This window comes from Lissotriton vulgaris, chromosome 4_1, assembly GCF_964263255.1.
Source record: "Lissotriton vulgaris chromosome 4_1, aLisVul1.2, whole genome shotgun sequence".
Lineage (NCBI taxonomy): Eukaryota > Metazoa > Chordata > Amphibia > Caudata > Salamandridae > Lissotriton > Lissotriton vulgaris.
In genome coordinates this window covers 1865329354-1865354242 of record NC_141691.1, presented here as the reverse complement: position 1 = coordinate 1865354242, position 24889 = coordinate 1865329354, and the positions used below count along the sequence as shown (strand labels likewise).

Here is a 24889-nt window from a genome sequence, read left to right as displayed (position 1 = left end):
TCATCAGCTGAGTACACATTAGTTCTAGTGAAACAGTGAGCATGGCACCCACGTATGGGCAGACCCATGCCACTTAGGCCGGTTCATGAAACACACAAAGGGTGATGGGAGGCTACTTGCAATACGTTTAACCACTGGCAATCGAATTGCTCCTGGTAGCACTCCAACCCATTGTTCTTTTGCTCACCATGCCCCCTCAGTTTGGGCCCAGCCATATGCAAATCAGTCCTCATGGAAACAATAGAGCCTGTACTACAAGCCAGGTCCTCCCTGAACCGTAACATAAGCAATCCATGACTGGTTTCACCCTAGTTATGGGTCCATCAAACCGGTACAGCCTGGTTCCAGTGACACAGTGAGCATGGGACCCACCTGATGGGAGTCAGTGGCGGAGATTAATTCAAGCATGCCATCCATCACCCTTTTGTTTTTGTGTTTTCATTTTTGAAGCATGGTAAGAACTATCGGGTTACTGACTGGCCGGTGGTCAGTCCTGTAATTTTGCCACAGTAGTGTCATCCTGATCTTTTGATGTATTTCTGAGCTTCGGCCTCACAAGAGCGGTCAGCAGATGGTGATCACTGCCGACATTCACTCCCCTCCTCATTCATCTTGCATTGAGCGTCTCCAGGTGCTGCTCATCACCATGTGGTCAATTTGGTTCCTGTCTCTGCCATTGGGTGAGCCCCAAGCTAGTTTGTGAATATAACAGTGGAGAAAGAGGGTACCTCTTTGAGTCTTCTAATGACCCTACAAAAGAAAATCCTTATTTTCTGTATTTTGCTTCTCCTGTGGTCTAACCTGCACCCTCTCCCACCCCTTTTCCGCCCAACACCCACTTTCATTTGGCTCCTAAGGCAAGAATAATGTGTCTAACTCGAGAGCAACCTGAGCGAAGAATGTCTTTTGCCAACTATTAAAAGGGGGAATGAGGTTGAGGGCTTTGGGATGCTGTTACTTTTGTATTGGGATCGTTGCAGAGGACTACCAAGAGCTTACCAAAGACCTTTTTGTTCAGAAGGTAACAAAAAGCTAATCTCTCCTGGGTGTAACCAAATTTACCTCAGTATAGGCTCAACAATAGTGGCACTGCTCACTATTGGAACTTGAATTGTCTTTGTAAAGCATACAAGCCCAAGTTCTCATAGGGTTATTAAGTTTTCCCCCTACTTTATTGCATGGGTTCCGACAGAGAAGCAGCGTTCTATATGATCTCCATCACTCCGTTATCTGGCATTGCGCTCAGTCTGAAGTGTCGTGTGAAACGAGTTTTTGGCGTTTCCTCACTTGTTGTGACATGTATGGGATTTCCGTGAGCCGCCTGGAGCTCGAAGGTTGGGCATGCAGTATGTCAAAATTGGACTTCTTCATATCCAAGCTCCATGATCTGGAAAGGGGCCGAAACAAACTTTGCCATTATGGTGATCTGTCCATTGGAGAATGTCTGTGTATTCCACTCCAAACTATTGCAAAGTCTTTTACTATGATGTCCGTTCCTGTTTGAACAATATATGTACAGGAAGCTATGTTGCACTGCATTAAATTCCCTGGCACTTCATCTCTGCTACTATTTTTGTTTCTGATTTTTGCTTGTAGCAGGTCGGATCATTTTCCTTCTGGATAACCTGGGATTTTTCTTATTTCATTTTAGGAGGATTTAGAATGGTTTGCTGTTTTTGCCAACACTATTTTAATCTACAGTCAGAAATAACAAAATTGCAAAAGGAGATTTTTGTTCCACTTTGTGAGGTTTTATTCCTACCTTTGTCCATCGAAAAGAGATACTTGACACCATTCACATATGTTATTCTTTGCTGGGTGGCGTTCCACTTTCCTTGGGCAATCTAAAAGACAGACTTTATCACTTTTCAGTCGTTGACCAATATAAGGGAAGCTCATGCACAGGGAAAAAGGTTACAGTGAAAGACTTGGTAGGAATGCAAAACATTCAATAGGATGGGCCTTCCAGTAGGTGGAGGAAGATGTTGAACAGGAGGTACCGAAATGGGAGTAATACCCCAAAAGAAGGGCATGGGGTTTAGAATCATCCAAAAAACAAAAACTAAAAAACAGGAGTAATAAGCATGCAGTATTTGGCAGAATACCTACCAAGATCAATCTAAAGTAGAAGTCGCAGACAAAACCAGAGGGTAAAAAACCAATAGCAGATGTTTTTCAGCAAAAAAAGCTTTCAGCAGGTTGATTTAGTCAGCCTGGTTATTGTAATGGTGAAAATTATGAACAGACTAGATCCATGAAAATAGATAGTTGAAGCCGGTTTAACCGGGTTTCTTTTTTTCGCATTTCATGTGCATCCATTATCAAGAGTTTTTACATGCAACATTTCGGCCCTCCTTTCTTAAAAATAGGGGCCCAGATAGTTCCTATCTTTGGGGATTTTCATTACTGTTTCCTTCTCTAAAAATCATAGTCTTGGGATGTATTAAGCTATGTAGTTCTTTTTTTACTTGATAACTCTCTTGACTCTTGTTTAAATTCCTGTTGTGCAGTGAGATAGACCTGGCCTCTCTATCCTATTCTGACAAAGCTAGGACATGGTTCCGTTCCTCCCAACCCCACAATGTTGAACCTATACTCAATGATTGGTAAGATTTAGTCAAATTGTTGAAGTAAATACACATACCATAATACTGTGCAGTAATACCAGAATAGTCAACGATGAATTCATATTTCCCACCTAAACCATATAGTTTTCCTGGAATATCACCCATTTCTCTCCATTTAAGCACCACAAGGTGATAACAATAAAAGCAGCAAAGAATTGCCAATCAAAAAGTACGTGGAAGACTTGATTCCATTCTTCAAACGTGATAACCTGTGCATTGTATACTGAACATTTAGCTTTTGTGTCCCAAGATTAGTGCCACCTAAAGCAAAAAATAAAATTCACCAATTGTACTGTGATCCTGCTATTTCCTTCACTGCTGGAATCAGTTTAAGGCTGTCTTGGGGAGAGGCATACACAGTAACTAAATAAAATGCAACCTAGAGGGGGAGGAGACACGCCAGCGACCAAGATGGCCGCTTAGAGACCGGCTCCGGCCGACCTCGTCCACCTGACTCGCCATCCTGTCAATAATCCTTGGCCCCGTCCCACCCTCCGGGTGGGGGAACTGATACAGCGCCTTCGGGCGAAACCCCGGATCGTTTTGGGGCTTCGGTGGCCGAGTTACGCCGCCCAAGGGTTTGCGGCCTACTGAGATCATAAGCCGGGACCTCGGCTCAAGTGCGTAAACATCGGCCGCCATGCAGTCTCGAGTCTTTCCGGTCGGAGGTTGTGGGAGACGCGGACTGGAGCTGAGGCGGGCGCTCCACTGGTGATTGTCGGCCCCTCCTTGCCTGCCGATTTGCAGGGGGCGGCGCCCTGCTGTGTACATCCTGCCGCTTCCTGGTTCTGCCTGTCGGTCGAGGGGGAGACCAGGCGGCCATACAGACAGAGAGGTGTCTCCCTAGGAGCAAGAGGAGGGCCCCACTGGTTGCACACGCTGGCGCACATATAAACAGCAGTGACAGAGGCGCGGTGGCGTTGGGGGAGCAGCTCAGTGCTGGGAACATACTGGGGTCCCTCTTAGCGCCCCTGTGCAGTGGACTTGCCGGAAGCACCACAATAAGAAGAGGTGAGGTTTGACTATATTGCTGCCTGCCACAGCGGCCTGCCTGACGGTGTCTCGTGTCCCAGGGGGTGCAGAGGAAAGTCATGACTGCCCCGCGGAGACAGGTGGACCCATGGACGCAACAACAGGGCCGGGTAGCTACGGTGAGGCTCCTAGGCTGTGTAGACTTCTGGAGCTGTGAGACCGAGGCTCCCGGAAGCACCCCAATAAGAAGAGGTGAGGCTTGAATATATCACCACCTGCCACGGCGTGTCGTGTCCCCGGGGGTGCAGATGGGAGCCGGGGCTGTGTGACTGGGGCTCCTGGTGGATTTCAGACATCCTGGGCACCGTCCAACTGGTTCACGAAGAGGTCTGTTGCCTGCGCCCTATTGCAATTGCCTGTCGGACGGAGCGCAGCTCTTTAGGGGACGAGATGGCGGCGAAGGTGGATCCGGATAAATCTCTGCCTAAATTGACTAGAGGTGCCAGGCAAGTCCAGTCAAATAAATTGGATAGATACACGCTGCCTATAGAGTCTCCGATTGATTCGAGGAGGGGCCCAAGGGGAATTTCCGAGGACCCACCTGCAGGGTAAGAGCAGACGCTGAAGGACCTTATGGTGGCCATAATTGGGGTTCGGACCTCCCTAGGCCAGAAAATGGAGGCCTTGGACGGCAAACTGGACACTGTCACGATTGAAATGGGACTGATCAGAGCGGATCTCACAAAAGCAAGTGAGAAAGTCAAATCGCTGGAGGTCAAAACGACTAGCCTCATAGATGATGTCAATTTTCTGCAGCAGGAAGTGAGTGATCTTAAGGCCTCCAGGGAATCTACTGAGCGGCGGCTCGAGGAATATGAAGGGCGGTCACAACGCAATAACATCCACATCCTGGGAGTGCGGGAGAAGACGGAGGGTCCGGCGCCGGATCTGTTTGTCGAAAACCTTATCCTTAACCACCTCAAGCCTAAGGGTCGCAGCAACTTTTTTACAGTTGAATGGGCCCACAGAGTCCCGGGAGGTAGGCCTCGGCCGGGGGCGAACCCCCGCCCAATGATCGCTCGGGTCCTCAATTTCCGGGACCGGGAGGTAATCCTCCAGGCGGCTTGGGCTGCGGATCCCTTGGAGTTCGAGAATGCGACCCTTTTGTTCTTCCCAGACTTTACCCAGGCGGTGCATAAGCAACAACAGCTGTTTTTCGCGGTTAAAAAGATGCTGCGGGACAAGGTTATAAGATATGCTATGATATTTCCGGCTTGCCTGCGAGTGTAGCTCGACGGGAAAGCCTTGTTTTTTGATAAGCCTGAAGTGCGGCGGACTGGTTGGATGGGGTCCAGCAGCCGGACTCTGAGACTCGAGACCAAGGGGAGGTGGATAAACAATGACGTTGCTGAGTGTGGGATCGATTGGGGGCAGTGACTTGTGGGGTTTGGAAAGCGGTCCAAAGGGGGGCAAGTAATGGGTTTCCCTGCCTGGATACGTTTATAATGCTTATTGTTGTGACTGGGAATGCGCAGGGATATCCTCATTGAGTCGGGGGGGGAGGGGTGGTGGGCCCACGGATAGGTCCTCCTCTGTTTTCTACTTTTAGTTAATTGTAGACTAGTTGGGGGCGACAGGCACACTGCTAGTTGGGGATGATAGTAAGCTACACGCAGGGGTGCAGGGAGCGAGTGCGGGGGTTTCAGTATTCGGATTGTTTATTTTTTATTGTGTGTGTTTTTCTTTTGCATTGGGTGCCATCACTTGCTTTGGAAATGTCGCATTATCACAATGTCTATTGGTAAGCGGGGATTGGGGATTTCCGATCTCAGTTGGAATGTGAACGGGCTGGGGGATAAGATAAAAAGAGGTATGGTTGTCCAGTTTAACCGGAGGCATTCACCGGATGTGGTCTTATTACAGGAGACGCATCTCATGGGTAAGCGTTGTATGGCACTACACAAAGGGGGGTACAAACTGGTGGCGCATGCTGGCTTCACTACTGGATCGAAAGGGGGGCGTATTCTGGTCAAGAACTCCTTTCCTCTAGCCGTACAGGCCACATGGGCTGACAATAGAGGTAGATATGTTGGTATTTCGGGGCTGTGGGAAGGGAGAATCGTTACCTTTTTGTCTATTTATGTTCCACCGGCTCTTCAGATTGACACCTTTCATGATTTGTGCAAGATTTATTTGACGTTGCCTGTTGGGGTGCTGATTGTGGGGGACTTTAATGCGGTGATGAATGGGGACACGGACAGACACCCAGCCCGGGCTCTGCCGCCGTCCCGCAGGTGGTTGTCTGATTTTGTGTAAACTACTGGCCTGGTTGATGGGTGGAGGTTGAAAAATCCTGGCGAACATCAGTACACACATACTTCGGCGGCTCATAATTCCCTCTCGAGGATAGATTATGTCTTGGTGCCAGTGTAACAGGCGGTATGGGTCCGGGAAGTGCGACATTTGGCTAGAGGAGTCTCTGATCACTCGCCGGTCTGGCTTGGCTTGGAGCTTGGTGGGGGGGATGTGGCTAGGATGGCCCCGATTAGTGCTTGGCGATTGAGGGACCCGGATACTAAGAACGAGATTGTACAGATTGCTGACAGGTACTTCCAAGATAACATGGGCACAGTGGACTCACAATGTTCCCTATGGGAAGCTTACAAAACTGTTGTTAGAGGGGAATTGCTGTCCATCATTTCAGGGAAAAAGAGGAAGAGTATGGCCGAGGTCGGTAGGGTGGAGGCTGACTTGCTGGCCTTGGAGAGGGAGGTGTTGACAAATGCCACTTCGGAGGCAATGCACCGCCTCCGACTCCTTAGAGACGAGTATAAAATCTGGCCAGGGATAGGGCCAAGATGCAACACGCAGATACCCAGAGTAGGGTCTATGAACACGGTGATAAGGCTGGGAAATTGATCGCGTGGCTGGGGAAAGGGGAGTGGTCGTCGCGATTAGTGCCGGTTTTGCAGACTGCTGGCTCGGGTAGAATAACGGATCCGTAACAAACAGTGGAAGAATTTGCAGACTATTATAAGGCGGTGTATACAGCCGAAAGCAGGTTCACTGAGTCTGAAAACGCAGACATGATACGTGATATTCCGATGCCCACCCTATCAGATGAGGACAGGGTTTACCTGGATTCCCCATTCACGATCGACGAGGTGGCGCAGGCCATCAGAGGGGTCCATTCCGGGAAGGCCTCTGGCCCAAACGGGCTCCCCATTGAGCTCTATAAGGTTAATGTAATGCTAATAAACTGGCACCCTACATTAGAGCAATGTTTCTTGAGAGTAGAGAGAGGGGTTGGCTTCCTTACGATCAGCGAGTCGCCAATATTGTAGTTATACACAAGGACGGTAAACCAAAGGTGGCGTGTTCCTCTTATCGGTATGGAGGTATGGAGAAATGCCACAACTGTGGCCATTGCAGCAATGTTATGGTTGGGAATGTTTTCCCACACCCACACACAGGCAAACAAATACAATTGAGGCGCACGTCCGACTGCAACACCAGTATGGTAGTGTATGCCATTAAATGCCCCTGTGGGCTGGTATACGTGGGGAAAACCACTAGGAAGGTAAAAGTCCGTATCACGGAGCATAAGAGCATGATTAGAACTAGCAACCCTAAGTCCAGCCTGGCTATGCACTGGAAAGAGAGACAGCACACCATTCCACAATTGCGATTCACTGTATTGGAGAGTATAGATGAAATGTTACATGTTGACACTAACCGCCAATTGTCTCAAAGAGAAACATATTGGATTCGGAGTCTGAATACGCTTGAACCATGTGGTCTTAACAATAAAATGGAATTTACGTGTTTTTTATAATCTGTTAGAATTATTAGTGATGTAATGTGTACAATTCAGATATTGTATTCAATTTGGTCATGTAATGTAACTTTGTCAAAATCAGTACCGATTGAAATGTGCTAGTCAGACATCATCACTCACAGCCACTGTCTACACTTATCATTATGGGCCAGTCAGTAGTTTCACATAACCATCATTACAGGGGGGTGAGTCCACCCTGATTATCACCTGAACAGTTTACCACACAATAGTCCAGTTTTCATTTTCCCTAGCCGGCACGGTCGTGGAAGAACCACACTGTTTTTTCACGATCAGGTCATTTTAAGATGGCGCTCGCCACTAGACCAGAAGATTAGTCCGTTTACAGTGTCTAGTAAGAGGGAGATGGCCACATATAGGAAATAGGGAGCTGTTCTACGACAACGCGGGACGGAGAGAGGCCGGGCGGAGCTGGTGAAGCTAGGTAAGCGGCGGCTGTCGCGTTACTGCACCAAGCGCCGATGTGAATTTGGGCGTTTCAGAATAGGGTTTAACACAGTTTCTTGGCTTGTAGGACACAGAAGAATTAGCGGCGAGTGGAAATTAAGACACAGGGCAAACGGGACATCTAAGGACAGTGGGCTCGACAGGTAGGCGGTACATTGATACCATAGTTTACTTCAGAAACGGTAATCACTGTCAGCATATATTGCTACCATTTTGTTTTCCAGATAGGAACTTAATATATCGCATAGAGTGGCCCGCAACCGACTCAGCTGTTCAGGTATGAAAACCTGTGATATTGACCGGCATGAGGTAGTATGGTGACACTGGGCAGGTTGGCATGCTAATAGTCACAGAGATTGCACAATAGGAGCACAGATACATAAGCACGTATTCTGATTCGGGACTTGTTATGACAAAATTACACAACGTTTGCATGTACACGGGGTTGGTTCCAAAACTTCCTAATTTCTAAGTTTAGATAATTTTCGTTATGTTGGTTTTAATTACAGTATTCCCCTGACGAAGGTATTTCTATACCGAAATGCATTGGGAGTGACTGGATATGTTGCCGTGACGAACATATGTACATGATGTAATGTACACAAGAGAAATATTCAAGAAAGAAAATTGTCATTAAAATATGACATCTTCAAGGATTTGAATTTTTGAATTTTCGATTTTGTGGTTACAACAGATTGTTGCACGAACATTGAGTTTGAAAGTGAACATTTGGTTTATCTTTGTATCGATTGTGAATTTAATAAGCTGTGCTTAACATTAGCATCCCACGGGGGCTTGTGAATAGTGCACCACTCTCAAACAGTATCTGTTTGTTAGTTTAGTAACTTGATGCCCCCATTGGCTAGGCTCCGGAGGGATGTGGTAAGATGGAAATCCTTGCCTCTCTCCCTGGTGGAACGCGCCGTTCTGTTTAAAATGATGGCCCTTCCCCGCTTCCTGTTTGCCCTTCATAACTCCTTAGATCCGGTACCCTTATCATATTTTAATAAAATTGAGTCCCTCCAGAGGCAGCTTCTTTGGGATGGCAGGCCGCGTATTGCGTTTTCAAAGCTTGTGCTGCCATGGTATGATGGGGGGATCGGCCTGCCAAATATCCAGAAGTATTATTGGGCGTCCCAGCTGGCGGGGATCAATCAAGGAATTTATGGATCACAGCTTGACCCCGGATACGCCATGGACCGTGGCCAGATGCCCGGCGGTGAATATATGAGGGCTTTGTACGCCAGAAAGGGGCGCTTAACCCTGGTTGGACCTAAGTCGGTTGCAGTGCAGGGGTGGCATGAGGCTAATCGCTCTCTTAACTGGGATGGGAAAATAACCTTGGCTACGCCACTGTGGAGCGCTGAATGTCTGGAAGGCCTATGGAAGACAAAAGGTTTTGACAGGTGGGATCTCATCGGGATTTCACAGGTCAAGGATATGTGGGGGAAGGACGGGCTCCTAACATTTGAGGCTCTGCAGGAAAGGCATCAATTGCGGGAGAGCGAGCGATTTCGGTACATGCAGATTAGGCACGCGTTGCTGGCCAAAATCCCCCGTGGAGTTACGCCCCCTGAGGCCTCCCCTTTGGAAGATCGAGTGTTGGACGGACATCTTCCGACTAAAACAATTTCCCTGATTTATACAAAACTCATTAACCATACGGAGGATCCACTAGTAACTCTTAGGGCACAATGGGGAGCAGATGGCCTGGTTTTGGATGACGAAGACTGGAGGGAGGCCTTATCCTCCCCAAGAGTGATCGCAATCCAGATGAGACTCAGGTTGGTGCAGTTGAAGGTCCTTCATCGCTCTTATGTTACGGGACCGCGGCTGGTGCGAATGGGTCTTGCTGTGAGTGGAGAGTGTCGGAGGGGATGTGGTGAGGCCGGAACGTTCATGCATATGTTGTGGGAATGTACTGATATACGGAGTTATTGGGTCAAAGTCCATGACAAGATGCGTGAAGTGTGGGGTGTGGACCTGGGGTTGGAGGCACGCCTTTTGTCTCCTGAATGTTTGGGAGCCCGCCGACCTCACCGCACATGGGAAGATATGGGTTACACTGGCGTGTGCTGTGGCCAAGCGCAATATCGCTCAGCTGTGGGGGGCCAGTCAGACCCCCCAGATTAGGAAATGGATGGAGGATTTACACTGAGCGTTCTCCAAACATGCACCAGTCTATGTTGCCAGGGGGAAGCCCGGAAATGGGGGAAAATTTGGGGTGCCTCGAACGGATACAGAGGTGATATTTTTGCTCCCCCAGTAGCAAGGGAGGACGTTGTTGTGTCGGAAATGCCCTGAACTCTATTATTATAGTCTGTTTATTATTCCGCAATTTGGAAGTTGTATTAACAAATATTGTATGCTTGGATGTCACCCATGCCTCTTTTTCTTTTTTGTTGTTGTATGTGTTAATACATTTTTATTTTTTTTAAACTGCAACCCAGAATGTTTCGTACTAACATGCAATATAGAGACCAATAAATACTTACTAAAAAAAGAAGTACTGGACACAAATCTAAACAGGAGCTTGTGGAGAGATGGGTTAAAAGAGCATCACTTGGTAAATGTATGCATTCTTTAGACGTAGTTTTAAGTCATAAGCTTGCCTTTTTCTCAAGTTTCATGGAGAAGCATCGCCTTTAAAAACCAGCAAAGGCTTTTCACCATCTGATACTGGTACATGATGAATTAATTCAGTAACATTCCAGAAAAACAAGGAACAGAAAATCTACTCCTGTGTCGAGGTCTAACTAACCGTGGTTGAAATGTCCCTGTAACTGAGGAACACTGGTGATATTCACTCAAAGAACCATGGACCTCTCATTCAGGAACATCTTTTCATCCCTGCTCTAGAATTTAAGCTTCAAAATCCTTCTGGCAACTGATTGAATAGTGGATACCCAGGCTGTTTCTCTTTGTTGCCACAATCTTTATCCTGACAAAAACAGCACTAGTTTCCTGTACTGGTTTTAGAGTTGTGTCGGATGTGGATTGTTATTTTTATATTCTGGATCCCTAATTTTTTTTTTAAAGGATTGAGCTTTACGGGAAGAATATGAATCCCAAGAACCAGTAGTCTGTCCTGGAATTTAACTCACGGAATCCATGACATGGTCTCTTGTGAAATCAGTCCTGGTCATCTGTCCTTTGCCCTTTAGATCAGGAGTCACAAACGCAATCTGGCCAATATCCGTAGGTGCAATTGCTTTTAGTTTTTGACCTTGGCGTAACATTTGCGTAGCAGTGACATTTAAATCATGATCATTTGGAGAGTAAAAGACAGAACTCAAAAACACTACCTTGAGTCTACTGTTTGAGGCTTCAAGAACTTTGAAATTGTCTTCATCAGTCATGATTTTATCATTAAAAGCTTCGATTTGATACCTATCCCCTTCCAAATGAATGATATGCTCTAAAGAAGCCAAGTTGTTTACATTTTACAGCATTCTAGGTTGGGACACTGTTCTCTTTTTGGTCTTGGATTCCTTTTCTCACTGTTTCCAGAGATCAGAATAAAGCGAGTCTTCCTTCTTATTCTCCTTCTTATTTTGCTTTTTTCTTCTCTCCTATTTGCCTTGTCTAGGTCCAAGAGGCTATTACTACTAATTTCTGCATTGCCACTATACTCCTTTGCCACCCTGTTCAGGGTTCACCTCGGATGCCTTCCACAACCTTACGTTTCCTATTACTTTCGTCAAGTGGTGGCTTTCACTGTGTTTGCTGCTACAATTTACATTTTATTTCATTCTCTTTATAGAAAGCCCTCCAGGAGTACACGACCTGCATTATGCTGTTGGCCTCGAATAATCTTGCCATGAGAAGAGATGTACAGGAGAGCCAGGCTAGATGTTTGTGTCATCTTGGAAGACATGGGGAAGCACTCGATATTGCCCAGAAATTGGTTAGTTTTCTCCATGCTTCACTTTGCTTAATGTCCATCTCACATATCAGAATAGATTCATTCTTTATTTCCATACACTGATACTACCAGCATGGGGGTAAACTCTTTAGGATTGGGGGTTCTTTCACTCACTTTACATTCACTGCTCAACCCCATATATTATTGGAAATTCTTGGGAGAAATGCTACATGTTAAGTACATTAATCCAATAGCATAGCATCCTTCCATTAGTACTTCTAGGAAGTCATCAACAAAGTAGCCACAAAATGTAACACTGCATAAAACACAAAACATTGTAAAAACACAAACAGTAAGTCTGGTCCTGTGCTAAGCATAGGATGTGTAAGATGGAGCAGAGTCCCTGAGTGGTGCACTTGAGGGTGGGGCCAACTGATCTAATAAGTCCAATGGGTCCAGGAATGTTTGAAGGGGATTGCTAGCTGAAAGGTGCATACAAAACTGTGGTATGCTGTGTAAGTGCCACGCTATGGTGGTCTTGTATCCTTACTGGCATTGCATTGGAATGCAAGATGCAGATCATCCCAGGCGGCTGCAATGGGGTGTTTCTGGAATCCTCGTATTTCCGCTAGGCGCAATGCCACAGACTCTGTTGCAGCCCAGTTGAGAACTGTAGCTTGCCACTGAGGCTGCCAGCAGCGATGAGGCTTTCCATTTCATTGCAATTGCGTGCCTGTCCAACAATAGCGCCAAGTCTATAAAGGAATTGGTTGCTCACCCAGCCTTCTGGCACCTATAGAGTCCCAGTATACAGCTGTTGACTCGACATTTAGATCCTGACCACTTGTGGTGCATGAGAGAATCATGCATACTTCATCCCAGAATGCACATGCGATTAGGCAGTCCCAAAACATGTGAAGCGTGTCCTCCCATGAAGTGCGGCATCTAGGGCAATCTAGCAACGCCACAGGGAAGGTTTTGTGGAGTCTAGGCAGTGTCAAGTAGGCTCTGTAGTGGATATTTTGCTGTACGTACTGAAATTGAGCGTTGCAGGAGACCTTACATGGGTATTTGAGTGCCCATTCCCTTTCCTTGGGGGATCAGGGGCTTTCCAATGTCTAGCTTTCAGTTCTGTCTTATCTGGTATGGCTTTAGCAATCCATGAGACGAGTCTCCGCTCAGAACCCATTGTGTACATGACTTGGGAAACTTAGAACTGAGCAGTGGACCTGAGCACAGCTGAGACACTTGCACCGTAATTTCCTTTTTAGTCTCAATAGCGAGTAGATAATATTCTATATCCTGTCTGCACTAGTCTGTATGCACTTTCTGCCCACAAAGTGCTTCCCACCGTGGTGGAAAAATTCATACAGATACAAGGAACATAGATGCACCACATACAAATGAAAGAACAGTGTTAACAAATCAATGTTTCATAATAACAATAAGTCTCGAGTGGTTCAGTGGTATTCTTAATTTAATATTGTTTCATATAAAAAGTTCATAGTAAACCAGCCAACGCATTTGGTCCAATAAACAATAGACTTCTTCAGGGCAGAAATTCATTGGCATTGGATAATTCCAATCATGTCATAGTTGTAAAGGCAATAATGTTTCCTACATGTGAGCCTTTTCTGGTGTGGCAACTCTATAAAATAAATTATTAGATGTGCACTTTAAGAGCAAGGTTTTCAAGTAGACCCCCAGGTATGGAGCTCGGATTATCACAATGGTTAGTTAGTGTATCTATAGATGGATGCATGAGTACAAAGGTCAGTGAAGAGTGCATGTATGAGGACTTATGGAGTGTCTAAAGATATCAATGAACAAAATAAATTTTCATTGATAAGCCAGAAAGAACAAGTAGCATTACCAATGCTTTTTATGTTTTTAATAGCACTCGTTAAAAGGTAATAGAATTAAACAAAACTGCATAGGGACTAGTCCTCAATAAATATTTATGGAAAGAAATTTCACAGAAATCAAAGCTTAGCAGCATAGTAGTGCTTGTCAAATACATTGGGTGGAATTGGGCTGGGAATGGTTCCTTTTGCAATGTACAAGAAAGCTCCAACTTGGGCTTGATTGTCACAAGTCTAACTATTGCCCCTGTTCACAAATTCCTCTATAACAAAGTTAGCATACTTTACAACTTTCCATATGGTCTCAGTGATTATGGATTGGACTTTTAAGTATTCTTCCACATGCTCTTGCATCCAAGTTAGCATATATTTCAGCTTCCATGATGCCTTTTCCAGTCTGCACAGTTTCCTGGTTTAAACATCTCACCTGAATCCTGTAACTTCTGAAGTTTCCTTATGCCAGTGGCCTTCACCCAGCTAGCATAATTTCCATGTACCAACATGCCCGAGCCCCAGGCTCGATCAAAATGCATACCTAAATTGTGTGAACCTTGTGAGCAGATCTGGAGTCCTCTTTGGTCTTCCTTTATAAGTCGACTGCCACTTTTCCATAATATTTATGGCAGTCCTCTTTGGTCTTCCTTTATAAGTCGACTGCCACTTTTACATGATATTTATGGCAATGTAGCTGCTTGCTGGTGTGCACCATTTTTAGGAACACCGTCGGCCAGTGATAACCATCTGACTTGGTATTTCTTTTGTTGGAGCATTGTTTTCATCACATCATAAATTGCTTATAGAGATCAAGCTCATCTGTCTCTTTGGTGAAAGCTTGGTGAAATAGTCTGGCACTGGTTAAGGCACCTAATACAGGAGCTAGCAGCTTGTGACACCTCTGATATGACAAAGTGAAACAGATATAAGGTTTAAACCTTTTACTGAGGCACTCATCAGTAGACAGTGCCGCAGAAAGGCTTGGGCAAGCGGCTGCTGACCAACTGCCACCACATGGAATTAGGTATATGAGGTTGCTCTTGTGCACAGTGCTAGCATTCCAAGCCTATCTGTGCAAAACAAACTTCACAACAGGCACATTGATCTCCTAGCTGAACATAGTGGAGGCAACACCCCACTTGGTCGTCCTCCCGGATCGCACAAACTCAGACCACACCGGTTATTCGTTTTGGAAGAATTGAGGCTGAAGTTTATTAGGCAATTTCCAACTTACAAGAGATTTCTTTTCTTTACTCACTGAGCCTGTGCGTTCCTTAACATACCCATGAGCACTGTGTCGTACATTCAGTGCTTCTTACCATACTCATAAACACTGTGCCCTACATTTAGTGCTCTTTAATTGCCTTGGCCCACATGCCAAGGGCAAGCATATCATCTGCTTCCAGTCATGTCAGATGACCTTTTACCTCTGATCTAACCTTTTTACCTTCTACTTTTGGGCAAGTGTCTGCTTCCAGCCCATTAAGTGACCATTCAATTCCAATGTACCATTTTACCTTCTTGTTCCAAACAAACATATGCTTCCATTCCTTCCAGCCGGTGGGTGTCCTTTCACTTCTAGCATAACCTTTTAACCTCTACTTCTGGGCAAGCGCTTGCTTTCAACCCAAAAGATAGCCAAAGGGGTATTTTTTTTATCATTTATTCGGCCAGTGCTGTACCGGGGCAGGAATTAAAGAATGTGTATACCATTGTTTAATCCTGACTTTTCAATTTTTCTATTTGTATAAAACAATGTTATTTTGTATTACATAGAAACTGTTAAAACTCTACAGCATTTTTCATGCCACAGAAAGACTTTAATGTGTATGTCCTTTAAAAAAAAAATATTTATATATAACTGTACTCTCTTTTTGTTTCTTAACTAGAGATATGGCTCAACAAATACAGATCATTTGACATCTGTACTAAACTTGCAGATTTCTATTTATCATAGTACGAAGAATGTGCAAAGGGTCAGCTCTTGCCTACAGCAGCTAATAACTTTGCACCCTTTTAATCCATGGTATTGGAAGATGCTCGCCGAGGCATACATGGACATCCTGCAAGCTACCCAGGCACCTTTTAATGCAAAGAGTAACTTTGAGGATACAGTAGGCCAGACTGAGAGCAGCCAAGGCGAAAACATTATGTCAGTTGGATTATGTAATGGCGAAAGGACTGATTCCCAATCTCATAAAGAGCACCTCAGTAAGGAATCCTCTGGCTCAAGCACCTCCTTCTCGACCTCTAGTTGTAAGAATGACCAGCAAGCACCAGAAGCTCCATTCCATCCTTCTTCGAAGAATGAAAGTACTCCTCTACCTTTAGAAGCCTGTGCACAGAAGGATGGTAAAGAACTGCGGATGAAAGCTTGTGCTTCTTTAATCAGGACAAGGTAATATTATTTAGATTTCATTAAGCAAATAATAGTCTTAATGGCATTTTGGCTTGTTAATAATGAAAGTGAGCCGGTACCTACCAGTTGGTTTTAGTTGGTCTTACCAGAAACTTTAATTTTGTATATTTTATTTTTTGCCTGCTTAAAAAAACACGCATTGGCGTAGACTGGAGTGTGTGTTGAGAAGGGTAGAATGGAGTGGGGTGGATTGCAGCAGATAGGAGTGGGGTAGATTGGAGTGGGAGAGTTGGATAGATTAACATGGAAGATTGGGGTCATCTTTGTTCGCAACACTATGGACACTTCTAATGTCTAGTATCATGTCTTTAATTTTTTCACAGTCAACTTTAACATTAACCTTTTCACCCACCTGTGCCACTTGTGTTTTGGGATTATACTTTGTATTCTTACATTTTTGGCAAAATAACCAAGATTACCACACACTTTGCATTAATTGCCGACAGTCGAACAGTTCTTGAAAAATGCAACGTGAAATGAACTGCCACATCGATAACAAGCTAACCTACTTCCACTATTCCTTTCACCACTCATGTCTTTTTTCGATCCCTCAACAGACACGGTGCATATATCCAGTATTTCCCCCCCCCCTTTGTCTTCATTAGCTTCTCTGACCCTTGCATGACATTGATTTTTCAATGACTTTTGCTGTTTTAATAGTCACCTCTAATTTAGGATCACCCAAAATCCACAACTGTTACTGAATCCTTCTATAATTAGTATTGACTATTAACTGATCTCTAATCATTTCTTCCTCTGCAAAAACCAACATTATATGACTTGGCCAGGACCCTCAAAGCAGTGAGAAACTCATCAAAAGATTATCTGTGCTTTAGTATAAAAGTGGCACCTTTATAATGTCACACTACTTCTGTGTTTTACCATTTCTTTCTAATCTTTGCATGATTTCATCATACTCATAAAATCTGTTTCATCTGCTGGCGCACTGGGAGGTAGTGGTCTAAAAACTGCTTGACCACCTGAACCGAGGCAATGTAATAAAATGCATTTTTCTGTCACCATCATGACAAATAGTGCTCCTTCCGCATCTTCCAAGGAACAGGTGGATCACCTTTTGATTGGAGGATTTTTTAAGGTGGGTCAATTGGCATGTTGACAGGGAACTACAATTTTGCCATGAAATTATAATAATTAAATGATGAAAAATATATTAAATTAACAGTGTGAATGAGTAATACACAACCTCAAATAGGTAAGTGTATCAAATTAAAGAACATTGTACAAAATTGCATGTAGATATTGAAATAATAATAAAGCACTTAATGTTCAAGATATGAATGACCCTTATAAATGTGTATATATCAACAAAGGAAGAGTGTCCGTCAGTGTGGCGTTAATATAGTGGAGATAGCACGTAAAAATATGAAGCCAGCTGTGGTTGTTCACAAAGCTGGCCCAGCTTTCAAGAAAAAATTCATGTTTTTTTCAGGAAACCCTCACTCACCCTAGTGGTGACATGCTTCATCATCGGGTCCACTAGGGAGATCGAGTACCTCCCCAGTGTGCTACGACGCCAGGAGACTGCGGAGCAGGTTTTGTGAGAGTGAAGAGTGAAAAAGGTGTGGTTAAAAATGTCAGAGGTTGTCCCAAAAAATCATTTATTCGCTGGTCAACTTGACATATTAAAATTAAGAACTATGTGCAGGGAAACTATCCAAAAGAAATACTGGTGTTTCCCTGTTAGGGGAAGGTCAACATGTTTCTGCCATTTAAGTGTGTGAATTTACAGGGCTTTCGTCAGGACCAGTAAGCGAGTGTTGCCTCAACAGGTATAGGCGCGCTAAGGCCTACCCTGCCGTAGGCAGTGAAAGTTAAAAAGTTGTACTATGTGTAAAAATTGGTGCGTGAAATACAAACCAAAAGGCTAGGGGATTTACCTCTATTGCGAGGAGCCCAGAAGTTTGTATTCAATGTGAGCCACGCCCCATAGATTCAGGGGGGGGGGGGGGTGGGAGCGACAATGGCACACCGCCCGCAACGCTCTGCACCCTCTCGGCACCTAGCTGTCCCCCGCTGGATCTCGTGGATAAATGTGTGACAATGATGATGATGATGATATTAGTGTGTGTGTCCGTTATAAATAAAATGTGTACATTGATGAAGAAAACTCGAAACTAAGTCGAAAATTAAATCATATATTAATGTACATAAATTATAGAAATGTCTTCAAATGCCAATTATTAAGCAAGTGAGCACATCGCTGAAAAAAATAATTGGAGGCACAGGGAGAATTTAATAAACAACCTAAAAAGGGTGGAGGGTACAACATGGGTGTGGAGCTGGGAGGATAGCTCTCAGGGCTATGAAACACCCAAATTGTTTAATAAGCCAGCTTGTCGCCATTTGTAATGATAGATCTGAGAAGAAAAGCAATAGATTCATTCAGAAAATTATATATAGCTCTATCCTTCCCCTGACATACATCAGTATCCTTCTCCAACTGGCTTACAATCCCCATCACCAACAATTCATCAGATGGTGTAAACTAAACAGACTCGAATGAGAGTTGCGTGGAATTGCTCAAAACAAAACTTAAAGTGAACGGGAAACAACCTTTACATCCCGGATTTTACACCGTAATACATTCACAACGCGGTCGTTACAACGACTCCGTTGTTACAACGCAGTTCCATTACAACGCAAGTCGTTATAACGACTTGCGCTAGATGGCGCTCTAGACTAAGGAATAGTATGATTTACTATTCCAACACCTTCCCTACTGTTGCACACACTGGAGTTGGAATAGTAAATCATACTATTTCTAAGTCCTGCACACCATCTAGCGCAAGTCGTTCTAACGGCTTGCGTTGTAATGGCACTGCATTGTGAATGTATTGCGGTGTAAAATCTGTGTTGTAGAGTGCTATATTCAAAATGAACACTGTTTTTATACATTTAAAGGATTACATATAAATATTAACAAATAATGCTTCCCTGGTTGCCAGTTGAACTGTGGTAAATTAAATTTACTTATTACCTCATTTCTGAATTTCTATGCTTAATAAATCATAATTTCTTGTCTATGCAAAGCGAGGAGTCCGTGGTGCTCAAATGAAGGAGGAGGAGACCAATAACTCGAGTTAAGGGGAGCGCTTCCAGCACCAAGCGGGCACAGGAGCAATCTCTCAAGTCCCTCTCTTGAAGTGGGGGTTTTATTTTTAACAGCAGAACATTTTATACAGTCTTGGTCACGAGGCAAAATAGAGGAACAAACAGGGCGTGGCAGATAGAGGAACAAAGATCAGCAAGAGGAGCAGAGTGTGAAGAAATGGGGGCGTGTCTTAGGCTTCGTGAGGGGACTTGCGATGTGAAGTAGTCTGACAGTTGGAAGGGGGAGGCTTCCTCATTTGGGGTTTGTGCTCGTGCTTCATGTCAAGAACAGGAACCATCTTGTGTAAAACTGTAGCTATCTTGCTGGTTCTGGGAATTGGCTGAACCACAAGAGTCAAAAAGAGGAACTATCTTGTGTAAAACAGAGACCATCTGCTCTCTGGCTTGCAGTAACTATTTCTTAAAACAGGAACTATCTGCTGGTTCTGGGAATTGGCTGAAGCACAGGAAGGGGTGGTCAATGAACTAAGATGCCAGGTGCAGGGTGTCTTACAGTTAAGAACAGGAACTATCTGCTGCTGGTTCCCAGAATTGGCAGAACCACAGAAATGTGTGGTCAATGAAGGGGGTGCCAGAGGCAGGGTGTCTTGCTTGTGGGTCTGAAGACAAAATGGAGGATACACACAAAATGGGTGCTTGTCTGAATGAGAAAAATGGCTGTGAGGCAGAAACAGGGAAATGATGGGGCACAATTGTCAATTTTATTTCCACATTCCCTCCTTGCCCCAGAGTGTACCTACATTATATCTCAATTTGCATGAGATCATTTATACATTCTTGTAACATGATTCTTTCCCTTTCTCTCTGCTGGACAAGTGGTTTAGGAATGCATTTTGCAGCGCATAGACCGCACAGGGCAGGGCCACATTGGATGCAAAGGCAGCATCCAGTTATTATCAGGAATATTATACCTGCTGCTGACAGCAGTTGCCATCCCCAGGACGAGATTATCTTCCAGAACCAGTCAGACCACGTCCAAGTGCCAGGTTCTTGATGTAAACGTACGGCTATCTTTTGTAATTTTGTTATGGCCGTGTATACAGATGGGGAATTATCAGGAATAAATATACAGCAGCTAGAGCCTATAATTTTACAGGCTCCGCCTCTGTCGGCCAAGATGATGTCAAGGACAAGGCGATTTTGGAGAGTAACCAATCGTATGGCAGACTGCTCCTGGGTTAAGCTCCCCAGGGCAGACGCCATCTGGTTTACAACAGCCTCTAAGGTCCTTGTCAACCTGCGTATAAGCTTGCTGTTCTGTACAGGGCCAACAAAGAAGAAGAACCCTTTGTTAAAATCTGTATACTGTTCCCATGAGGTTTCCGTTTGGTCAACCAAGGAGGTATCGATCGTTCTTTTATGTCTGACATGGGGCACTAGGAGGTCTCGGTGGTAAGTGGATAGTGCCACAAAGACAGGGGGTAACAGAAATGCTATATAGCAAGTTCCCCCCCAGTTCAAGGGCAGCTGCACATAGGCCGTTTGGCCACAGACGAAATAAGTATGGCGAGATGCTAGAAATGAGGACTTTCCTCTGTCTTCAAAACTTATAGTGGTATGACAGTCACTGTGTCCTAATGGAACAGAGCCATTTTTCTGGATGCACAGGTGTCCTTTTACTGGTGAGACCGAGATGGAAGGGGGACCAGCATTCTTTTTAGGTTTGGTATTTAACATCTTGTAGGACATGGTCATGTTCCCTTGCTTGTATTCTTTACTTTCTAGGACTGTACCTGTTGCCTGAGGATCTCCCTCCTTATTAGGGTAACAGGCAGTATTGAGTACCTTGTTTAAATCCCCCCAAGGCCACTCATTCTTGCATGAAATATTTCAGTCAGGGCAGGAGGTGGGGGTAGTATCGTCAGCTGTTATTAGGGTGAACCAGGCTTCACAAGTTCCATTATAAGAGAATGGGAAAGGAAAAAGAGGCATCCCTCCCTTTTTCTGACGAGGTGGGATGCGGCCACATATCCAACAATTGGTGCTATTACTGGCCTGCTGAGTGTGGTGTGACTTTGGACATCCTGGATGTCAGAAAAGGGGTCTCGTATTGTATATTGGCTGGGTGGTATACTTAATTCTGTGTTTGCTGCTAACTTGGCTGCACTGTCTGCAGAATCATTTCCTTTTGATATTTCATCTGTTCCTTTTGTGTGCGCTTTACATTTTAGCACGGCGATTTTCTCTGGTAACTGACTGGCCTCTAATATGGCAGTGATGAGTGTAGCATGCTGTATTCTGGACCCATGTGATGTGAGAAATCCTCTCTCTTTCCACAATGTACCGAAGTTGTGTACAATTCCAAAGGCATATCGTGAATCAGTGCAGATGTTAACTGACTTTCCTTTTGCTAAGTGACATGCTCGTGTTAGGGCTATGAGTTCTGCTGCCTGTGCCGACAGTATCTCTATCTTGTGTGCTTCTAAAGTATCTGTACCATTTGTGACGGCATAGGCTGCTGCTAATTCTCCTGTGGGGAGTCTCATACATGAACCATCAACAAAGAGTGTCATTTCTGCCTTAGCAAGGGAAGTATCTTGTAAATCTGGTCTTGGTTTGGTCACTAAATCAATTATGTCAATGCAATCGTGAATTTCTTCAGTAGGAGAGGTCAGTGGCAACAGTGTTGCTGGGTTTAAAATGTTGCAGCGTCTAATCTCAATGTGTGGCTGAAAAAGTGTCATCTCATATCCGGTGAGTCTGGCTATTGTCAGATGCTGTGTTTGTGTTCTGTTTAACAGAAGTTCTACAGCGTGTGGGACCTGAACTATCAGATGATGTCCCAATACAATAGAATCGCTTTGTCTAATAGCTTGTGCAGTAGCTGCTACTGATTTTAGACATGCAGGCAATGCTTGTGCTACTGGATCTATTGTGCTTGAAAAATAACCATATGGTTTATGTTTGTCTGCTTGAAGTTGGGTCAGAACTGATAGTGCTGTACCTGAGTTTTCTGTTACAAATAATGTAAAATCTTTGGTGTAATTAGGTGTTGCCAGCACTGGGGCTTGACACATAGCTTTTTTAAGAGACTGAAAGGCTTGCGTGTGTTCATCTGTCCAGGGTAATTGTGGAGTAGCGCCAGCTTCGAGTGTTGTCAGCTGCACTAACGGTTTGGAAATGAGTGCAAATTGTGGGATCCACTGTCTACAATATGAGGTGAGACCAACAAAGGCTCGAACTTGTTTCTGTGTTGTTGGTTGTAGTATGAGCTGGATGCATTCCTGTGTAAGCTGCCTACCCTCCTTTGACAGCAAGTGCCCTAAGTATGCCACTTGCTGTAAACAAAATTGGAGCTTACCAGGGGAAACTTTATGGCCATTTACAGCTAGGAATTCTAGTACTAGTAGTGATGCTTCAGCACATGCTGCGTCAGATCTGGCCGTAATGAGGATATCATCAACATATTGTAGTATGGCTGTATCCGTGGGCATTTGAACAGTATCTAGTTGTCTTTTTAATGCTTGGCTATATACGCTTGGACTCTCTGTGAAACCTTGAGGAGCTCTTGTGAATTGGAAACTTCGTCCTTGTAAGGAGAAGCCAAAAAGGTATTGACTGTCTGGGTGAATAGGTATGCTAAAGAATGCGTTTTTTAAGTCAATGACTGAAAAATGCGTTGCTTCCGCATCTATGGCTGTGAGTAGGGTGGAGATGTCTGGAACCACAGGGTGTTGTGGAACAACACATTTATTGAGCTCTCTCAAATCCACCACTAGTCGGTAGACAGGTGGTGTTCCTGGTTCCACTTTTTTATGGACTGGTAAAACAGGGAAATTGCAAATGTTAGAAGTTGTTTCTTTAATCACACCTGACTGTATTAGGTCCTGAATAATTAACATTAATGCTTGTTCAGCCTGAGGTGGAATTTTGTATTGCCTTATGCGTGGTAGTTGGGCTCCCTCTTTCAGTGTAACCTTGTGAGGTGTTATTTCCATACATCCTACTGTGGTGGAATCAGTGGCCCAAAGGGTGTGTGGCAAATCTTTCAAACGCTCGTCTAATTCTCTACTTGTGTAGTGGCCCTTGAAATCTCGCAGAAATAGTCTGACATCTGTAGGTGAGCACTCAAACACAAAAGGAGCTAAGAGGGAATATGGACAGGGTCGCCCTCCACTCACAGTCAACAATACACAATTAGACCCAGTCCAATGGCGAACTCATAAATCAGTGACTCAAGGGGGGTCCAACAAGTCCTACTCCCCACTACTCTCCTATCCACATTATAGTGAGGTAATGCACTGTACTCCGCCGTATTTAAAATACCTGTTCTCCTAGACAACACGCCAGAACAAAGCACTCAGAGTGACCCAAATTGTAGTGGTTCACAATAGTCCACACTCCACATTGGACCTTACTCTAAATAGAGGAGAAATTGTGCGAGAAACAAGTGACCCCTCACGGAAACACCACCAACGGGGTAACTGGTATGCAATTTCCAGACAGGCCCCTGTCTCATCATCGGTGGTCACCCGCTTCTCGGAGAAAAATAAGATGAAAGGAAAGAAGAAGTGTCCAAAACAAACAACATATAAAGTGGCAAAGTGAATTGCAGAAAAGGCTGCTAGTGACAAACACACACAAAAATAATAACTGAGTGCCTAAAAACACACACAGTCCACCGATCCCTTAGCCAATTTTATTCGTAGGGTGGTGATCGTGTGCTATTGATAATTAAAAAGGCTGGTAGCTAGTCATGCATACCATTACCTACAGTGCCGACATGTTTCACTGCTGTATTGCGTAGAGCAGTTTCATCAGGGCTGCACTCAAGTGCTGCCACTTCACTCTCTTTGGACACTTAGGTCTGTTTCGTGCTGCCAAGGGAGGACAGGTACGTAATTAAAAACATGTAGACTCAAGGATGGCCAGAGACATACTAGTAGGGGATACATAGAATGGTAATGTGTGGAAAATTACCCGGGAGCAGCAAAGCTATGCATACCAGCCACTCCGGTATCAACAAGGCCACTAGGTACTCCTAACGTGAGTTTGCCCCTTGTTTTTTGGTAAAGATATTTTATCTGCAGAGGGAGGAAGCATATAAGTACATGTAAATTGCATTGAACTGCTGATTTCCAACATACCCCGTCGCACTTTATATGAGATACACAGGTGCCCCATGTGAAGCACACAGTGGCATGTATATTCAATGCTGCCCCCACAAAACAATGTCTGAGATTGTTGTTCCCTAGGACAGGAACCAACTACAGCGCTAGTTGTAAATACCGCTGTGCAGTACACATAGTACACTGAACCCGAACAGACCATAGACAGTATAGTCCAAACGGTCAAAACTTCCCTTGCATCGATCGTGACAAACTACGCTCAGGGGATGTGACCCAACGAGGAGATTGCGGCCATACACATGTAGCAAACAGCCCAACAGCAAAGGTTAGCACAATACTTCCCGGGCGCGTGGTTAAAAAACACCGCCTCACCGTGACAGGCTCGGAAGACGCCTTTCCTCAGCCGTGCCGGTAGCCCCGTCCCTGTGCAGTGAAATGCGGAACGCCGGAGAAGCCACGCCCATGACGTTACGTCATGTGATCACGCCACCAAAATCAGGCAGCATTGAATATACATGCCACTGTGTGATTCACATGGGGCACCTGTGTATCTCATATAAAGTGCGACGGGGTATGTTGGAAATCAGCAGTTCAATGCAATTTACATGTACTTATATGCTTCCTCCCTCTGCAGATAAAATATCTT

The 24889-nt window shown here is 44.7% G+C and overlaps 1 protein-coding gene across 1 annotated transcript in view; it reads left to right on the top strand.

The window, feature by feature from the left end:
* Window positions 1–24889, top strand: part of C4_1H8orf76 (chromosome 4_1 C8orf76 homolog) — a 134851-nt gene that overhangs the window by 43219 nt on the left and 66743 nt on the right. Inside the window, exons 3-4 of the mRNA XM_086966174.1 lie at window positions 11666–11809; window positions 15513–16021. Coding sequence (XP_086822300.1) covers window positions 11666–11809; window positions 15513–16021 — 653 coding nt within the window. The remainder of the gene's footprint in view (window positions 1–11665; window positions 11810–15512; window positions 16022–24889) is intronic.